This window comes from Folsomia candida, unplaced genomic scaffold, assembly GCF_002217175.1.
Source record: "Folsomia candida strain VU population unplaced genomic scaffold, ASM221717v1 Fcan01_Sc003, whole genome shotgun sequence".
Lineage (NCBI taxonomy): Eukaryota > Metazoa > Arthropoda > Collembola > Entomobryomorpha > Isotomidae > Folsomia > Folsomia candida.
In genome coordinates, this window is record NW_019091195.1 from 14,343,583 (window position 1) to 14,359,742 (window position 16,160).

General features: G+C 36.3%; 4 protein-coding genes across 6 annotated transcripts; 3 read left to right on the forward strand and 1 right to left on the reverse strand.

Annotated features, from left to right (window-relative positions):
- Nucleotides 1–1,377: 1,377 nt before the first annotated feature.
- Nucleotides 1,378–6,315, reverse strand: LOC110845525 (eukaryotic translation initiation factor 3 subunit C). The gene is made up of 14 exons (XM_022091962.2): nucleotides 6,072–6,315; nucleotides 5,683–5,821; nucleotides 5,211–5,581; nucleotides 4,756–5,091; nucleotides 4,389–4,616; nucleotides 3,971–4,285; nucleotides 3,503–3,712; nucleotides 3,226–3,417; nucleotides 2,769–3,097; nucleotides 2,560–2,686; nucleotides 2,330–2,348; nucleotides 2,175–2,209; nucleotides 1,959–2,048; nucleotides 1,378–1,868 (listed from the first exon to the last, which is right to left on the reverse strand). Exons 1-14 carry the CDS (start codon nucleotides 6,189–6,191, stop codon nucleotides 1,593–1,595), a joined length of 2,787 nt encoding a protein of 928 aa, XP_021947654.1. The 5' UTR covers nucleotides 6,192–6,315; the 3' UTR covers nucleotides 1,378–1,592.
- Nucleotides 6,316–6,349: 34 nt separating this feature from the next.
- Nucleotides 6,350–7,528, forward strand: LOC110845526 (splicing factor 3B subunit 6). The gene is made up of 4 exons (XM_022091963.2): nucleotides 6,350–6,483; nucleotides 6,562–6,781; nucleotides 6,893–7,011; nucleotides 7,113–7,528. Exons 2-4 carry the CDS (start codon nucleotides 6,752–6,754, stop codon nucleotides 7,339–7,341), a joined length of 378 nt encoding a protein of 125 aa, XP_021947655.1. The 5' UTR covers nucleotides 6,350–6,483; nucleotides 6,562–6,751; the 3' UTR covers nucleotides 7,342–7,528.
- A 110-nt stretch (nucleotides 7,529–7,638) lies between these two features.
- Nucleotides 7,639–15,632, forward strand: LOC110845597 (UPF0565 protein C2orf69 homolog). 3 transcript variants are annotated; one of them, XM_022092047.2, is made up of 8 exons: nucleotides 7,639–7,852; nucleotides 12,842–13,196; nucleotides 13,281–13,320; nucleotides 13,737–13,827; nucleotides 13,929–14,272; nucleotides 14,355–14,401; nucleotides 14,551–14,703; nucleotides 14,831–15,632. In XM_022092047.2, exons 2-8 carry the CDS (start codon nucleotides 12,873–12,875, stop codon nucleotides 15,098–15,100), a joined length of 1,269 nt encoding a protein of 422 aa, XP_021947739.1. In that variant the 5' UTR covers nucleotides 7,639–7,852; nucleotides 12,842–12,872; the 3' UTR covers nucleotides 15,101–15,632. The 3 variants fall into 3 exon arrangements, with proteins under 3 accessions (XP_021947739.1, XP_021947741.1, XP_021947740.1); XM_022092049.2 differs by lacking the exon at nucleotides 7,639–7,852 and adding an exon at nucleotides 12,541–12,692 and having other exon boundaries at nucleotides 14,831–15,621; XM_022092048.2 differs by lacking the exon at nucleotides 7,639–7,852 and adding an exon at nucleotides 12,569–12,710 and having other exon boundaries at nucleotides 14,831–15,621.
- On the forward strand, nucleotides 8,610–12,664 carry LOC110845598 (potassium channel subfamily K member 15). Its single transcript, XM_022092050.2, has 6 exons — nucleotides 8,610–11,408; nucleotides 11,514–11,740; nucleotides 11,820–11,863; nucleotides 11,932–12,135; nucleotides 12,215–12,235; nucleotides 12,309–12,664. The coding sequence occupies exons 1-6, from the start codon at nucleotides 11,025–11,027 to the stop codon at nucleotides 12,509–12,511; spliced, it is 1,083 nt and encodes a 360-aa protein (XP_021947742.1). The 5' UTR covers nucleotides 8,610–11,024; the 3' UTR covers nucleotides 12,512–12,664.
- Nucleotides 15,633–16,160: the final 528 nt, after the last annotated feature.

Consider the following 16,160-nt stretch of genomic DNA (forward strand, 5'->3'; position numbering starts at 1 on the left):
TCAGTCAAAATTTATTTACATACACAAACTTGGGCATGGACACTAATCCGGGCTAAAAGAAAATAAAAGGGTACAAATGAAAGCAGTACATTATGAATATGAATTTAAGTTTACCAGCTTTGACCATCTTGTCAGGATCTGGGACGCATTTCTATTTGCCAGTATTTGCCATAAAATACAAATGTGTGTAAGTGAAGGCAATAATCCCACTTTTGATATGGTTGAACTTCTTTGGTCGTCCACCCTATTTGCTCCAGATCTTATCCCACATTACTTTAACAACTCAGCTCTCTTAACATTTAGCTGTTAAGAGAATTAGGTGCCGAAAACGAATTGAGTCGAGAATACACATTTCTGACACGCTGAAGTGATGAATTGAGTTGATTCTAGAATGTTTAAATGACTCGAAAAAATTAAGAGGTTTCAAACTGCACTACGTATCGGTAAGTAGAAAAAATTCAAGTATGATGTTTTCATCATTTATTTTTCATAAGTTACGTATGCACATTAATACCACACAATTTGACAGCATATTCCAGAAAGTTTTAGCGTATTGAGAAATTGTTAAAATGAGACTGCCCCGAATTTGTTAATACTTATTTCTCGTCTTGGCATGAAACGAGACAGCGTACTAATCCTAAGGATACATAAGTACATAAAAATGTGTAACCAACTATTTGGGTTGAAATATGTACTTCGCTTGATTAAGTAATAAAATAAAGTGACTCTAATTCTAATTCTTTTAAGGATTGCAGTGGGGTAAATTGATAATGAAGTGAGAAAGAAGGGATGGATTCATTTATTTGCGTCGCTTATGTATTATCCAACAAACTGGATTATTTGAGCCCAATAACTTATTTGCATTCGACTACTGTTACGTTTCCGTCATTCTCCCGTTCGAAAGGAGGCCAAAAGAGACCAAACTCATTTAGTGAGCTTGAGCTAAATGTGAACACGAGTCGGATGCTGAGCAATTCGCCTCATCACAAATCTTGAAATCCTAGCATACAGGCAATTAATTATCTGACACATTAACATTAGGGTGATATGCATTAACGTATGTCGGAGAGAAGACTGCATGATAACATTATCATGAAAGGAAAATTAACATCGTTGAAAAGTAAAAATTCTGAGAAAGTGAAACTAAAAACCATGATTAAATTGTGGATTTTGTTTGGTCTAGATTCCAAAACTTGGCGACAGTTTGGCGTCGTTTGTCATGAGACGACACAAGTTTATAACATGGTGGAACGTACACTAGTACGATGGAGGTTGCACAATGAGCCACATAATTGCAAATCAAGGCCACCAGACGATATTATTATTATTGCCCATGACATTTAATTAACATGTAACAAAGTCAGTTCAAGTTAGTAGCTTGATGAGTGCAAATAAGTTTAATCTATTTATTTTATTTTTCCAACTTGCACGCACCATTGGTGGTAATAGTAAATTAGAACTTTCCATTTACAAACGTAAAGATAGAAAATATTTAGACCTGCAATGCAAATATTGATGACACAGAGTCGTAAAAAATAATTAATGTGCAGTTTTGCCTAGTTAGCAACACTGCAAAAGATGAATCGTATTTTCTAATGTGCAACTACTTCACGTTGATTTTCACGGTCACGATTATTATGTTCACGATCTCCCCGATTACGGTCACCTCGATTGTGGTCGCGATCTCCTCCTCGATTATGATCTCTATCTCCGCGGTTATGATGATCACCACGGGGTTGATTTGGTCGTCTATTTTTCCAATCCATTCGGTTAAATTGACGGCCTTTACTCCCTGGCCCCATAGTTCCAGGTCCTCCTTGAAGCTTGGTTTCGAAAGTACGGTCACTTGTTTCTCTCAAGATGTTGACCTAACAAAAACGTACAAATACACATTTAAAAAACATTGCTACCAACATCATACCCAATTCAATAAAGTAAGAAAATAAAATGATTCGTACTTTGTCAGAAAGTTGGAGAAGCATACACTGGAGCCGAGTGGGCTCAGTACGATGGAGCACAACTGTCTTGGTTGGTTCGTCCATGGATGCCTATAAAATAAATGATAATAAAAATTAAACCTTAGCGCGACCCTCACCCTCAGCATTTTGATTAAAGAATGAATGGCATGTAAAAATTAGTAAATTATGTACAAAGGATTTTTTAAGGCTACATACCGCAAGTTCTTGGTTGATGATCATTTTTGCAACAACTGAAAAAGAGAAACTTATCTTCAAAATGTCGTGTTAGTAATGAACAGAATAAAGATAGCCTAATGTAATGATAGCTTCTTTTAATTTTCAATAATCATCATTCATCACATGAACCTCACCTGAATGAACTTGTTGAAACTGGCCAAAGGAAAACGAGGCAAATCATCGTTAATTGGCACAGGTTGAATAGGTCATCACATAAATTAAAACACATTCTTTTAGTTAGATCAAACTGTTTGGGAGGTCTACTTTTTACCTCTTTTAATAAACTAAACTATGCATACATTCCTAATTTCCTTGCATCATTTTCATATAGTAAATGACGCATATTACAATTAAGATGGCGTACCTCCATTTCATACATTTCGGCTAAACGTGGGATGGATACCGAATCGTATACATTAGAATATGTAAACAGATATGTCCGAAGACTTTCCTCTCGAATCTTTCGTCGAAGCATTTCTTTCACACCGAATCTGAAACAGAAAATAAATAATCAATCACTACATCGTGTTGAATGGGTGTCTTTCATTCGATAGGAGTAAAAGTAAAATTTACTGTTTCTCGTCCTTTGTGTATTCATAAATGGCAAAGTAATGCCAAACTTTGCGGTCCATTTTCTCATTTACGAGTGCGTTGTAACATTTCCTCCAGTCTCCCTTTTTCATGTGTCTAGCGCTTGCAACAACATGTTCTCGCATGGATTCAGCAGGTCCAGTCAAACTTTGTTTTTCCAAGGTCCGCAGTTGGTGGTAAAACGTTTTAGAGATGGGACGTCTTTTGGCATCAAACTCGTGTTCAGCAATGTATGGGACTTCAATCAACATTGCTGACACTAGGTAAACACATTCAATGACATCCAAGCTAAGTTGCATGTGGAAAGGAACCTGAAATTAGCCAAATAAAATATGCAACTCTAGTTTTATTTTTCTCGTGCGAGTCGTCTGTCTATCATGCCATGCACACCAGGAATTTTTATTGGAGAATGTGTAATATACAATAAATTCGTATTTACCTGTCGACTCCTCTCAATTTTCTCTTGCTCTGGCGAGCGGTCATGCCGATGTTGTGGCATTAGTCCTTGGGCTAGCAATTCTTTCACCCTACCACTCATCATCAAATCAGCCAAACAATTATGTGAGTCCAACACACTTTCATGTCGAAATGCGCAAATGCCTAATTGGACCATTGCTCGGTTGTACATAATCTAAATTTCAATCATAATGAGATAGATACAATACGATGATACATGTATGCATTACTATACAAAATGACAAAATAGTTAAACTTACTTGAGTTGTGGGATCAGAATGTTGTATTACTTCTTGCAAATGAGACATGAGAATCAAATCCCTAGCTTCAAACCAATTATCGTGCAGAGCATGATGATAGATGTGACACAAGATGGATCGAGTTCGAAGCCGATCTGTTGTGTCGAAGGCATATATGTATCCAGCTAATCTCTGCATTTCATCCACACTGGTTTCACCATTATATTCTCCCTGTACAAATAATTTGTCAATGAATGAACATTTTCAGCAAAATTTCTGACTAATTTAACTATTTTGTATCATTTAGTTAGTGTAGGCAATTTAAGCAGCGGAATAAAGTATGGATATTCGAACGAGATTCCGGGATCAGATTGTCCAATTGTTTTAGCACAATTATTCATGCATCCATTCATATCGGAATAGGAGCATTTATCACGTAGTCGAGTGCATTAAATCTAGTATTAAAAAAAATATATATAAAGCACTCACCCGTTTCTTTTTTAATACACGGACATCAAACTTGTAATACATGTGTTCAATTTTCTTATAATATGCTCGGCACATGATTCCTTTGTCCTCAGCCAGATGATTGCTTATAATGTAGGTCAAGAGGCGCTCAAGCATTTCACAAATTCGTCGTTCATCTTGGACTCGTTCGACGTATTCGAAAGAGTGAGAATCAAGTTCCTTGAGGACCTTCAAAAATTCTTCATCCATTCTCTCGAAAACAGTCATCAGACAGGATCTGACTCGATAAGGGGATTTTTCCATCTCCTCGCTATCTTCTGGTACGTTTTCATCAATCTTAAATATATCAAATGGAATACATGATCAGATGTTGCTAGAAGAATGTTCTTCCATGAGACTCAACCCAAATAGCAGTCAATGTATAATGATCAATACACACCTTCATATCCTTGTGTGCAATAGCAAGATTCAAAAGTTCATTGATCTTATCAATGAGTTTAATCCAATATTGAACCTTTTGAAGCTCATGAACCTTCAAACTGTAGTCGAAAAGAGCAGCTACAATGGCAAATCCAATTTTCACTTGTACGGCAGGTCCAAGTGCATGGGCAGAAGCAATGGTTTCCAATTCATTCAATAAGTCAATTTGCTCTCTACGATCTGTTCCCTAAAAATCAGAAGCAAAAGGATCAGATAATTATTTAACAGATATCGCAAAATGGAGTTTATAATAATTGAATGCTTTTATTATTTTATACATATAAATATTCCATGCTCTATTATTATTATGACATGTATTTACTTACCTTCTTCCCTCGAATTGCTGTAATTTCTGCTAATTTTTTTATAACAGCAGGAGTGTTAATTTCAGAGTCCTTGGGGAACATTTTAGGTCGCTCGACTTGTGCACCACCAGTGACAACAGACCATCCTTCCCCGTCGTCAAGATCGTCATCTTTTGCAAGTTTCTTGCGTTGCATTCGCTTATCTCGATCGGCTTTCTTCTTTTCTTTCGCATCATCTTTGTCCGTCGTCTTTTTTAAAAATTTTGATCGAATATCGGCGTAATCTTCATCTGAAGAACTGGATGACTCATCACTATCCGATCCCCAATCAATAGAATCATCAGACTCATTATCATCCTAGAATAATGCATCAAATGACATCTTTATATTTTTAGAATACAATTTCTAACTCATCCATCTATGAAATAAGCAGAAAGGTGCATAGAATAGCTAGAATATCTTGTGGTGAAGCATACCTTGGGTTTCTTTGTGGATGGTTTTTTCAGTTTTTTCTCCTTCTTTTCACCTTCGCTTTCACTGCCGCTCTCATCTCGGGCTTCTTGCTTCTCCTCCAAATCATCATCGTCATCATCCAAGAGCTCAGGGTTGTCCCGATATTTTAATAGCTCTTCTTCAAAATCTTTGTTATACTTTCTTAGCTTTTGTCTAAGAGTAGCTAAACACTTGGAGTTGATTTTAGACATGTTCTTTTTGTTCTCCCACTGTTGGTTGACATAATTCTCCATCTGTCCCAAAGTTTTGAGATAGAATAATGGAGTTGATCCATTTTCCTCTTTCACGATGACGGGTAACGCTTTTTGATGCGCTTTTATTAAGTCTTCAAAACCTGTTAATTAGTCACGTATAAATTAATAATATAATATTTAATATGGGTCATCTTAACCCCCAATATTGCACATAGCAGATAGAACTAATGAATAATCTTACAGTCCAAAATGTTTGACATGTCATTGTTCTTCTTGAAATTTTTTATTTTCTTGACATGGCCAAGCATTTCTTCATAACGCTTTTCCTTCGCGGAGCGTACGACTCTCTTGCCAGAGTCTTCTTCATCGTCATCGCTTATCTGAAGAAAACAAAATATGCAACATTACTCATTGCGTAAACAAAATACTAGATCGAATGTTTTCACTTTGATTATCACAAGAAAACAAATTCCTTGCAAAAGGGAACCAAAATGAAATAGTGGTTAGTTTAGCACCGTATTCTTTATGACAATTCAATAGTAAAAAGCCATACTGCATCGGTGCTGCTATTGTAACTTGAATGTAGTCTTGACTTTTAATGTTTACGAAATTAAAATAGAAAGAACTTACGTATACGGTTTGCTTGCCTGCGGGGATTGGTTTTGAGGGGACTGGTGCCTCATTATCATCATCTTCGGAGGACGAGCCCGAACTCTCACTTCCGGACCCCTGGGCGTAAAACTTGCTCATTTTTAAACGTACTCGGAAACTTTAAATATTTTAAAATTTCTCGGAAACGAGACGAGATACAACAGAAGGTAGAATGACGGACGAATGACAATATGCGTGGTGTGGAGAGAGTGACCCGGTGAGCTTCAAAGGTTCGAGGGCCGATTTGGACACCACTTTTCGTCATCAGGTGGAGCTCATAAACAAAAAATGTGTAGCCGACCGAGTTGACTTCTAAAATCCGCCAGCAACAAATCAAGAAACGAAAAATAAATTATTGTTGATTGTTTTTGAAATTCTGCACTCTATTGCGGTGAGTTAATTGTAATAAAACTCTGGATTATATAATTGATAATTTCTTATACATTTCGTGCGTTTGTTCATTTTTCAGATTAAGTACAAAGAATCTGGCATATAAACTTTTTAATATTTAGCCGACCGGATTTTAATTTATTTATTAAAACCCGACCCCAACGAAGTAATTGATCGTTGCTTAAATTATATTAACAACTTGTTAAAAGCAATTGTTAAAGTTATATTGAGAACAGAAACTCTAGTAAGCGAGTTACCTATCTGTCAAAATGGCAATGGGAATGCAGAGACGTGCTAATGTAAGCTGTCAAGTTTTTTTGCATTCACTATACAGCACAACTTGCAAAGATAAATGAGGTTTGTGACATGAAAGTAATATGCAATACGTAATTTATTGGCTTGCTGTGCAGGTCCGGCTTCCTCCAGAAGTAAATCGGGTTTTATACATTCGTAATCTGCCGTATAAGATTACAGGAGAAGAGATGTACGATATTTTTGGAAAGTATGGAGCGATCCGGCAAATTCGAGTGTAAGAAATTCTTAATTTACTTAATACCTCTCGTGCTGTTGAGGTTTTGAACTCACAATATTATTATTGTCAGATGTCATTTAGTTGTGTTCAATTTTCAGAGGAAACACGCCAGAAACTAAAGGAACTGCCTTTGTAGTTTATGAAGATATATTCGATGCTAAAAATGCTTGTGACCATTTATCAGGATTCAATGTTTGCAACAGATACCTGGTTGTTTTGTACTATCAACCTAGTAAAGCATTCAAGAAATTGGACGCTGAGAAAAAGTTGGATGAGATTGTTAAAATGAAAGAAAAGTATGGTCTCAATACGCCAGAACAAAATTAGTTAGTATATTTTTTTACGTAATAATTCTAAGATTAGATATTTTTTGTTACAAAAATGCTAAATGTTTGTAGTCTCTTTTATGATAACGATTTTATGTTATATAACAAAAGCTCATTTGTACTACCTACTGCGCCTAAGGTTCGGATTTGAATAAATAAAAGCATTTCTAATGAGTTTTAAAGGAAAATTAGTAGTGTGTTGAAAAGACTGAAATAAATGGTATTATTCTGTCATTGGTTGCCATTGAGAGTGGTTGCATTAGGCCCCATTGTGAGCGGAGAATTTTGTAGACATAATCGCTTGTGTTTGGATTTCGTCGTGACATTTCTGGCAATTCCAGTTCGGTCGGCTAACTGCAAACCAATTTAACTTTCTGACGTTTCTGAAATATTGGATCAAGGTCTGGACTGAATTAGGGGAATTCCCCACTTGATTATGAGTCTGGTGCAGTACATCATTTTACGGAAGGACTTGCAAACCGTGTTGAACTGGCCTCTTGGAGCTCTATTTGGTAAGTCACCAACTTATCTGTTTTTTTCATTTTTTCGGTAATTGTGTATTTATGTCTATCCCTTGATCCTATCCTCATCATTTGCACCCTTTGATTTATAAAACCACAACTGAAGAAGGTCAAGTTTCCAAAACTTGTCGAAATCTAAAATAATTTGTACGTATATATTCATACTGAATTACTGACGACGAAAATAAATCATGTTTAATTTGGACTTTTAACTTTTAAACGTTACAAAAAATATGTGAATATTTTATCATCCTGATGGGACAGTCCATTTTGCGTCGCATATGTATAAAGTTGTTATTTGAGGACTTTTAATGTCAATTTCATACCGTCGTGGACCACAAATTGAATATTTGCTAATTTATGTGTATAGCCCAGACATGTCACGCTTCCACGTCCGTCTTGCACTTGTTCAAAGATGACCCAAACACCCAAAATTATTTGGGGGATCTGGATTCCATGCACAAAGTGGTATGGTGTCAATATATATTAGCTTTTTTGGCTAATAAAATCTATCTTTTGTCCGTGTAAATCCAAGTTACGGAATTATTGTTCGTTGAATATAAAATAAGGTGCTGCAAGCCTCAGATCTGGAAGCGTTGACAAATCTGGCCACCAAGCTCAGAGAACACAAGATTGATCATAAGGCATGGTTGGAGCAGCCGGAGAATATTCTCACGTGCATTGCTTTGAAACCTTATCCCAAGGACGAGGTCAAAGAGTTTGTTCAACAGTTTAAATTGTATCGTTAGTTTAAAGAACATGGCATGTTTATTGATGGTATCTTTTGTGAGCTAAAATATTCCCAATAAATCAGCATGTATTTTGAAACTTATAGTCGTGTGTCGCGTTCAGTATAAATATATTTCTGATCTCTGTACTAACTGCAATTTCAATTACACTAAATGTAGTTTGTAGGTTATAATTACAATTTGTTGTACAAACAAAAATGTTAAAGTACTTGAATTACTTATGAAATTATAAAGCCCCATCTAAATAACATAAAAACCACACTAGAGTCGAGCAGGTTTTGATATCAACTATCAAGTCTTACTTGTATGATATACACTATAGTGTATATTCTGATATATATTAGAATATTAATTTATGAAGAATGTGTACTAAATTGGTTTCAGCACGAAGAAAGATCTGCATTTCAATTGTAATGCAATTACTTATTTGTAATTGTAATTGAGGACAGTTATTGGACGTACATAACTGTGACTTGAAGCCATTCTAGTCACATTAGGTTTCAAATAATTTGGCCAGGCCAAGCAAATCTAGATACATGCATTTTACTGTCAATATAATTAGAACATCGTCTTGACGTTTTCTCCTCGTTCACATTGATTCTTCGTCGAATTCCTATGGTTGAAGTTCCTAAATATGATTACAAGACTTTCTTGCGATAACTGTTCATGCATGTATTCTCATCGGGGACAGTTAGACATCACCCACACAACCCTGAGCAGCTTGTTATTTTTTTGTGAAAAATGGATAATTTTGTCTTGGCACATTTCCTGAATTTACATTGAACACATATTGCTTTTATCAATCTCGTACTATTAACGTAACGTATCCATACATCTTCCAGGCTCTTGCTACTAGGTTCAGCAAGTCTCACTCACGCGGAGTTTTGGCCGTCTATGTAAAGTGCAAAAGAACTGCAAATATAAACGAGCCGATTTTTTCTTTATTCTCAGCAATGCTTCAATTCTCAATGCTGTCGTTCGGCTAAAGCGAGCGTCGACGTAGTGAATTTTCGTCTAGCAGTTGTACGGTGTTGTATGGTTTAAAAATAAAACATGGTCTTAAGAGAGGGGACATCACATCTTCTTAAAATAATCGTTTGAATCTTACGAGTAGTGAAGAAAAATAACTCATTTGCGTACGCGAAACCTAAACTGAGGACGAGTGAGGTGTAGTATAGCGAGTGATGCAGGTACATATCTACATATCTACTTTATCAGTAGAAAATTGTCTCGTGTTTAAAGGTCTAGTCCTCCCGAATAACTTAGTTTTCACCCCGAGAAGCCGGGTCTCGGTGGTGTACCTATGTATGTATATGCAGTGAAAAAGTCTCTCAAATCACAATTTTGCTCAGTAGATTATTAGACAGCAAGTTTCTCAGCGTTTGCGTTCAGTTTTCTTCCAGCAAGGCAGCGAATTTCCATCCTCGACACTCTTTGTTTATCAGCATTCCATACGTCTTGTATAAACTAAAAGTGCAGTGCGTTTTAAATAGTGATGATACTGCTCGGATTACATTTTCAACACCTTAGCTTCTATTGTAGAAGGTCTCTTAGTCTATCGTTTACATCCTCATCACAAACTTGGTAGATAGATAATATTCGTGGACGTGTGGAACTGTGGACGGCAGATTAAAGTGAAAATTGGGCATGTAAATCCCGTTTTGCAGACGGCGTGACGGTGACAGATTTTGGTTAAAAGAACATCATCGTATTTACTGTGTAGAACCGAAATGTAGGAGAGACCGCATTGTTTCATGCAAACTTTGAGAAAAAACAGCTCAGTTTTTATGTCTCACTGAAATACACCACTTCAGAGAAAAGTGGCATTTCTCTCTACGCCATACACTCAATAGAATAAAGATTATCTTTCAACTTTTCCCTTATGTTTGGCACCTCCATATTTTTGGGATTATATTACGTTTTCCCACCATACGCATTTCACATGTGACCGCATTTGGATTTTTGAAGTATTTCATCTGTTCAAAAGTGCAATAAAGTAGTATGTAAAAGTTGTTTGGTGCCGAATTTCGTACTTGAAATATAATTATCACTTCTGTCTGGCTGATGGTTGGTGCTGTGTGTGTGTTTGTGTGTGGCTGCTTCTTGACTATCCAAGATATTTGGGAACCGTTTGGTTACATATGCAAAATATGCACAAATGAGACGTGAACGAATGGCATCCTGTCATACGGAGGCGTATCTCTTGCCAAAACTGTTTCAATTCCCTGCATGACGATGAAGAACGACTTGTGGGGCGGAGATGGAAAATGTGTTCAGAGTTGAAGAGCTACATCGGAGATAACACATTCCAAATGCGATTTCCTTCGAAATAAAAAGATAGTCAACTAGTGCTAGTAGTAGTCCTAGGATATTGCGGTGGAACGACTTGGTGGTGTGTGGTTAAAACAGTAAAAATGAGCAGTAGAAAGGTCAAAAATCCTGTGCGGCAGTCCGTTCGAGGTCGCCCAGGGTTAGACCGAGGTAAATCATGGGAGGATCCGGAACTGGACGGGCCTCGCCCTCGTCAAAACACCTTGAAACATTGCTGCCGGTCTGTTGCGACGTTTATGTGCACTCAAGTGGGAGTTGGGGGAATTATTGTGTGCTACGCCTTGGTGGGGGCGTCAGTCTTTATCGCACTGGAAACTCAAGGGGACGCTTTTGCGGATGATGTGGTGCACAATGTGACGCTCTCTCGGAATCTCACGGCAACTAAGCTATGGAAAGATTATCAGAATTTCCAGTTCAACGAATCAGAATGGGCGCTTGCTTCCAATCAAAGTCTGCACGAATTTCAGGTCACTATTTTCAATACTTTACTATGAATGTTGTCACATTGCAACAACACTTTTTGAAGGAATTACTCGTCCGTTTCACGACGACACAAAATATTATGTGTTTAGAAAGAGGTGGTGGCAGCTGTGAAGAAGGGTTACGATCGGAGATCTGCCAAAGACCAATGGAATTTTCCTGCGTCCTTGATGTACACACTGTCGATTTTCACCATGATTGGGTTTGGAAACTTGGTCCCTAGAACGGATTGGGGGAAAGTTATCACAATTTGCTATGCCGTGTTGGGCATTCCTTTGTACATTTTGTACTTCATGAATATGGGGAAAGCCTTAGCCAGGTATTATAGCAGCGATTGTAATTTATAATTGATGATTACATAAATTTTGCCATGTGACAAAATTTTTACTGTTTTACAGCACGTTCAAATGGTTGTACAGGAAGTTCAACTCTTGTTCTATAGGTTTGTAATCCTTTGTTTCTGCAACGTTGAACACTGTGAACAGGGAATTTGAATTGATGGTTAAATAGGTGGTGGCTCCAATGAAGACGATCCTGGGTCAGGTCGGGGTCGTTACGATGAAGAAGAGGACGGATTAGTTATTGTTCCTAGCTCAGCGTCCATCTATGTCCTCTTGTGTTATATTTGCGTTGGCACAATCATGTTTTCTGCTTGGGAAGGATGGGATTATCTCGACTCCGTGTACTTTTGTGTCACTAGCTTGTGCAAAATAGGCAAGTACAATCAGTCATAAAGGGTTCATGTTAACACTGTTTTGATGGGTCATTTTAATAAAAACACTGGGCTTTCAAGGTTTCGGAGATTTCGTCCCTGGTAAACTTTTTCTTCTTTGGTAAATAAATTAGGAGTTACGAATTAACTCATTCCCTGATTTTTTCTACTAAAGGTACAAATATAGAAGAGACAGAAGCTGGAAATCAAACCAAACTTGTGATTAATTTCATATATCTACTGGTCGGGCTGGGATTAGTTGCAATGTGTTACAATTTATTAAAGGAAGAAGTGGTAGCCAAGTTGAAGCAAATTAAAGTCGACGTTCGTGATATGTGTAGTTTTATTCGCAGTGAATGCACATGCACAAAGCGATAAAAATGAATTCCTTCTACACATTACTCGTAATAATTATCTACAAATTAATGTGCTACTATGTTTATCTATAATTTTAAATCTTTTGGAATCAGCGAGTTTTACAAGCATCTCTGATGTACATCTAGCAAATAAAAATAAAATAAGCATCATTTAGTTGGAAGAAATGTGTGGAGAATATTGCGTATGTACATTTTGTTTGGTAATTAGATTAATTAATTTAACTTTGTGTATCTTTCTTGTTCTACTGTTTCCCCTGTCATATGCATTTTAAGTCTTGATGATACAAATTTCCAAGTAATTGACTACTATGTATACATTGTGTTATTCCAGTTTGATTGCTGATTATTAACCACGGATAAGCATGTCGCACTTGGAGAGCCTTGAGCGCAAATTGCGTGAAATGAGCGAAAATGGTAACAGTGCTCCCATGAATGAAGATAGCGGAGCTGAAAATTCTTCCGGTGACGCCAACAGCAATTCTGGAAATGGTGTCATGTGTGACCTAAAAATCCCTAGAAAATTCCTCCGAGTGCTTGGCTATGATGGGAGAACAAACGATCTTGTATATTGCAAACCTCTGAGCACAACCGAGGATGAAGAGATCTCGGTGGATTCTGATTCTAGTACTACCAATAATGTCGATGCGCGTCAAAAGTGTCTCGTTTACTTTGGTGGTGATATGCAGGTATCTAACTTATTATTCATGCTTACACCATCATTGATTGATTTTGATAAGCACAGAGTTACATCAAACACCATGTTTTTATAGGATTTTCCCGAAATTATGGAGCAGCACAAAGAACATCGAGGTGAGTAAAAACTAAATTATTGGGACAGTTAATTTATTGGTCACATTCATTGATTCATTATTTTGGGCTTCAATCAAACGAGGCGTAGAAATCAAATTGTAGAATTTCTATGTAATTATTTATACTATGCATTCTAAAAACAATCATTCATCATCTTTTGTCTCAATTTCTTAGTCGCTCACAAACTCTTATCACCAAAGTTTTAACCAGTATATCTTTAGCTTTAAAAAATTTCAATTGCGAAATGACAACATGCAAAGTGGCATTTCTCAAAAAAGAATTCAGCGAATGTTTTTTTTTTCGAAAAATACTGTTTAAAGCACCAGTCTAGCAATAAAATTTGCGGAATAAATAAGAATTCCCATGCGTAGCGGAACCCCTCATTATCTGATTTTTATCATTGGTCATTTTTTCAGATCGCGGATATATATGTTGGAACCTCGAAGCTACAGCAGCCCTCCTCCAAAAGCAATTCCCAACATATAACATTGTGGTTGTTAGACCAAGGTATGTCCCCTCAATTGCAATAACTAAGCCACATAGTGACAAATAGTAGGTTTCGGACTATAGTAAGTAATTGATGGTCGTGTATTTTTGATTTTTTGAAGCCGGATTCAAATAATGACATTTAGTTGTTTTGATAACTTTGTCAACTCGGCTTCCAACACTGGAGTGCCAGATCATGTCATTACTCACGGTTCTTTGCAACATTTGGAATTGCTATTAAAAAATTTATCTGAACGTGTTGAAAAATCGCAACAACAAGATCAAATTTTAGCCAAACAAATTGCGCATGTTTCCAAAGAAGAGGAGGAAGAGTCAGAAGTATCATCAACTACTGTAGATGAAAGCCTAACAACAAATGGCGAATCTTTAGTCGTTGAAGAGCCAGAAAAGCCGTTTAATCCTCACCTCGATAGATCTAGAATAAGTCTTGTCGGATTCAGCAAAGGTATATTTACTGAATAATATATTAATTTCCATTCTCCTATTCAAACACCCATCAATAAATTTTTCTTGTTTTAATAATACAGGCTGCGTAGTTTTGAATCAACTCATGTATGAATTTCATTATTTGAAAGTAAGTAATGTGTCCCATAATTTATTTACATATTAAGTTTATTTATGTATATGTAGGTTAATATTATTGACTATATCAACAGAATGTTGGCTTAATAATTCTGATGAATTAATAAACTAATGAAAATGAAATGTGCCATTTTTACACAGACGTTGACCCCAGATGACACTGCTATGAGTCCATTTGTATCAAGTATCGAAGATATGTACTGGTTGGATGGGGGACATAATGGTGGGAAGAACACCTGGATTACATCCAGATCGCTGATTGAAACTCTGTGTAGACAAAATATTCGAGTGCATGTGAGTGTAGTTGTTGTTTTAATGTATACATATTGTAGAGCATCTTGCATCACTGTACTAAATACACATGCACATATGTATATACTATATCCATGTGTATTTACATAAAGTATGTAATTAATTTCAGGTGCATATGACTCCTTATCAATTGACGGATGAGAGACGTCCTTGGATTCGTAAAGAAGAAAGGACGTTTTGTGATTGGCTAAAACGATTCAATGCACCACTTAAACGCTATGTACATTTTGAAAATGAGCCAGCCAGTTTGCAGCAACATTTTCGACTTCTTACTGAATTTGGAAATGCGGAAAAAACGATGGAACCGGAAGGAAATATTGAAGATTCTCAAATAGGTACAGAATCGACGTCATACACCGGTGTGCTGTCGATGCAATAGTGTTATTGTTGCGTCAAGTATGTGACCTGATGAACTCAAAGTCTCGATCATCATGTAGATGAAGCTTTCGTTTAAGATTGTTGTTTAATTTTTCAAATCACGGTATTTTTGTTACTTGTTACTCATTATCGTGTGGCTCTATTCATCTTATACATATACTGTTTATGTATATGTTGTATTCGATAGGAAAGTCGTTTATAGTGTAAGTTTACATTTTCCATAAAAATTGTCGTGCTTGTAAGAATTACAAATATTTTCACATTAATCAAGATCAACTTATTCCCTTTTTGTATCCTTTTTATCTGAACTGGAGTTTTACATTTTACGTTTCCTCAACTCACAAACGCGCAGATAATTAACCAGTACACATTTGCATAGAAAAGTAGAAGCAATATATGTAGTATCTAAATTGGGTTCAAGATAATTCTTCTTGAATTGAAGTACATTTAGTGTGCTAATTTTATTACAAGATATATACTTAAAAAAATATCCTAAATAAACTGACTATTTTAAAATATGTACAATTTGAGTACCTTACCTAACTAAACAGTTAAATATTTTGTATGTACGTTATCTCATTTCGGACCATAGTTCTAAGAATCATTTCCTTTAAGGACGAATGCACATTGTACTGTAGAGGATGATGACGATTTCTTAACGTGACATTTTCCAACATTAAAGCTTTTTACCCAGTTCTTCCATGAAAACAGACAATTTGGGCGTTTGCCATATTTTTCTAGAAAGCAAGATTTAGGTCTCGTCCTTTCAAATTATCTTTCCAATACACCGACACACCTGATTGGAACATGCAATAATATTAAAACAGTTCGAAGTTGTCATCGTATGTCGTCAATCAGCTTTGAATAACCAACGAACCGTTTTCGAGTAGAATGGTGCTGACAAATATGAATCCCAAACGGTTCATTATGAAATTTGACTTCTTCGTGCCAAGAAATTTGCAAAAAAATCGAATTCCAATAACGTCACCCAAGTTTTAACACGTCTTACGAGATTTCGAATAGACTCAAATACATGCATATGTATACGTTGAAATGTGTAT

Coding starts and splice junctions, on each gene's coding strand:
- LOC110845525 (XM_022091962.2), bottom strand. CDS start 6,191: ATGAGCAAGTTTTACGCCCAGGGGTCCGGAAGTGAGAGTTCGGGCTCG. Junction 3,713..3,970: donor GTGTATTAAAAAAGAAACGG/GTGAGTGCTTTA, acceptor TTATTTGTACAG/GGAGAATATAATGGTGAAAC. Junction 3,418..3,502: donor ATTCTGATCCCACAACTCAA/GTAAGTTTAACT, acceptor ATTGAAATTTAG/ATTATGTACAACCGAGCAAT.
- LOC110845526 (XM_022091963.2), top strand. CDS start 6,752: ATGGCAATGGGAATGCAGAGACGTGCTAAT. Junction 6,782..6,892: donor GAATGCAGAGACGTGCTAAT/GTAAGCTGTCAA, acceptor CTTGCTGTGCAG/GTCCGGCTTCCTCCAGAAGT. Junction 7,012..7,112: donor GCGATCCGGCAAATTCGAGT/GTAAGAAATTCT, acceptor TTCAATTTTCAG/AGGAAACACGCCAGAAACTA.
- LOC110845597 (XM_022092047.2), top strand. CDS start 12,873: ATGTCGCACTTGGAGAGCCTTGAGCGCAAATTGCGTGAAATGAGCGAA. Junction 13,321..13,736: donor GCAGCACAAAGAACATCGAG/GTGAGTAAAAAC, acceptor TCATTTTTTCAG/ATCGCGGATATATATGTTGG. Junction 14,402..14,550: donor ATGAATTTCATTATTTGAAA/GTAAGTAATGTG, acceptor ATTTTTACACAG/ACGTTGACCCCAGATGACAC.
- LOC110845598 (XM_022092050.2), top strand. CDS start 11,025: ATGAGCAGTAGAAAGGTCAAAAATCCTGTGCGGCAGTCCGTTCGAGGT. Junction 12,136..12,214: donor CACTAGCTTGTGCAAAATAG/GCAAGTACAATC, acceptor TGGGCTTTCAAG/GTTTCGGAGATTTCGTCCCT. Junction 12,236..12,308: donor TTTCGGAGATTTCGTCCCTG/GTAAACTTTTTC, acceptor TTTCTACTAAAG/GTACAAATATAGAAGAGACA.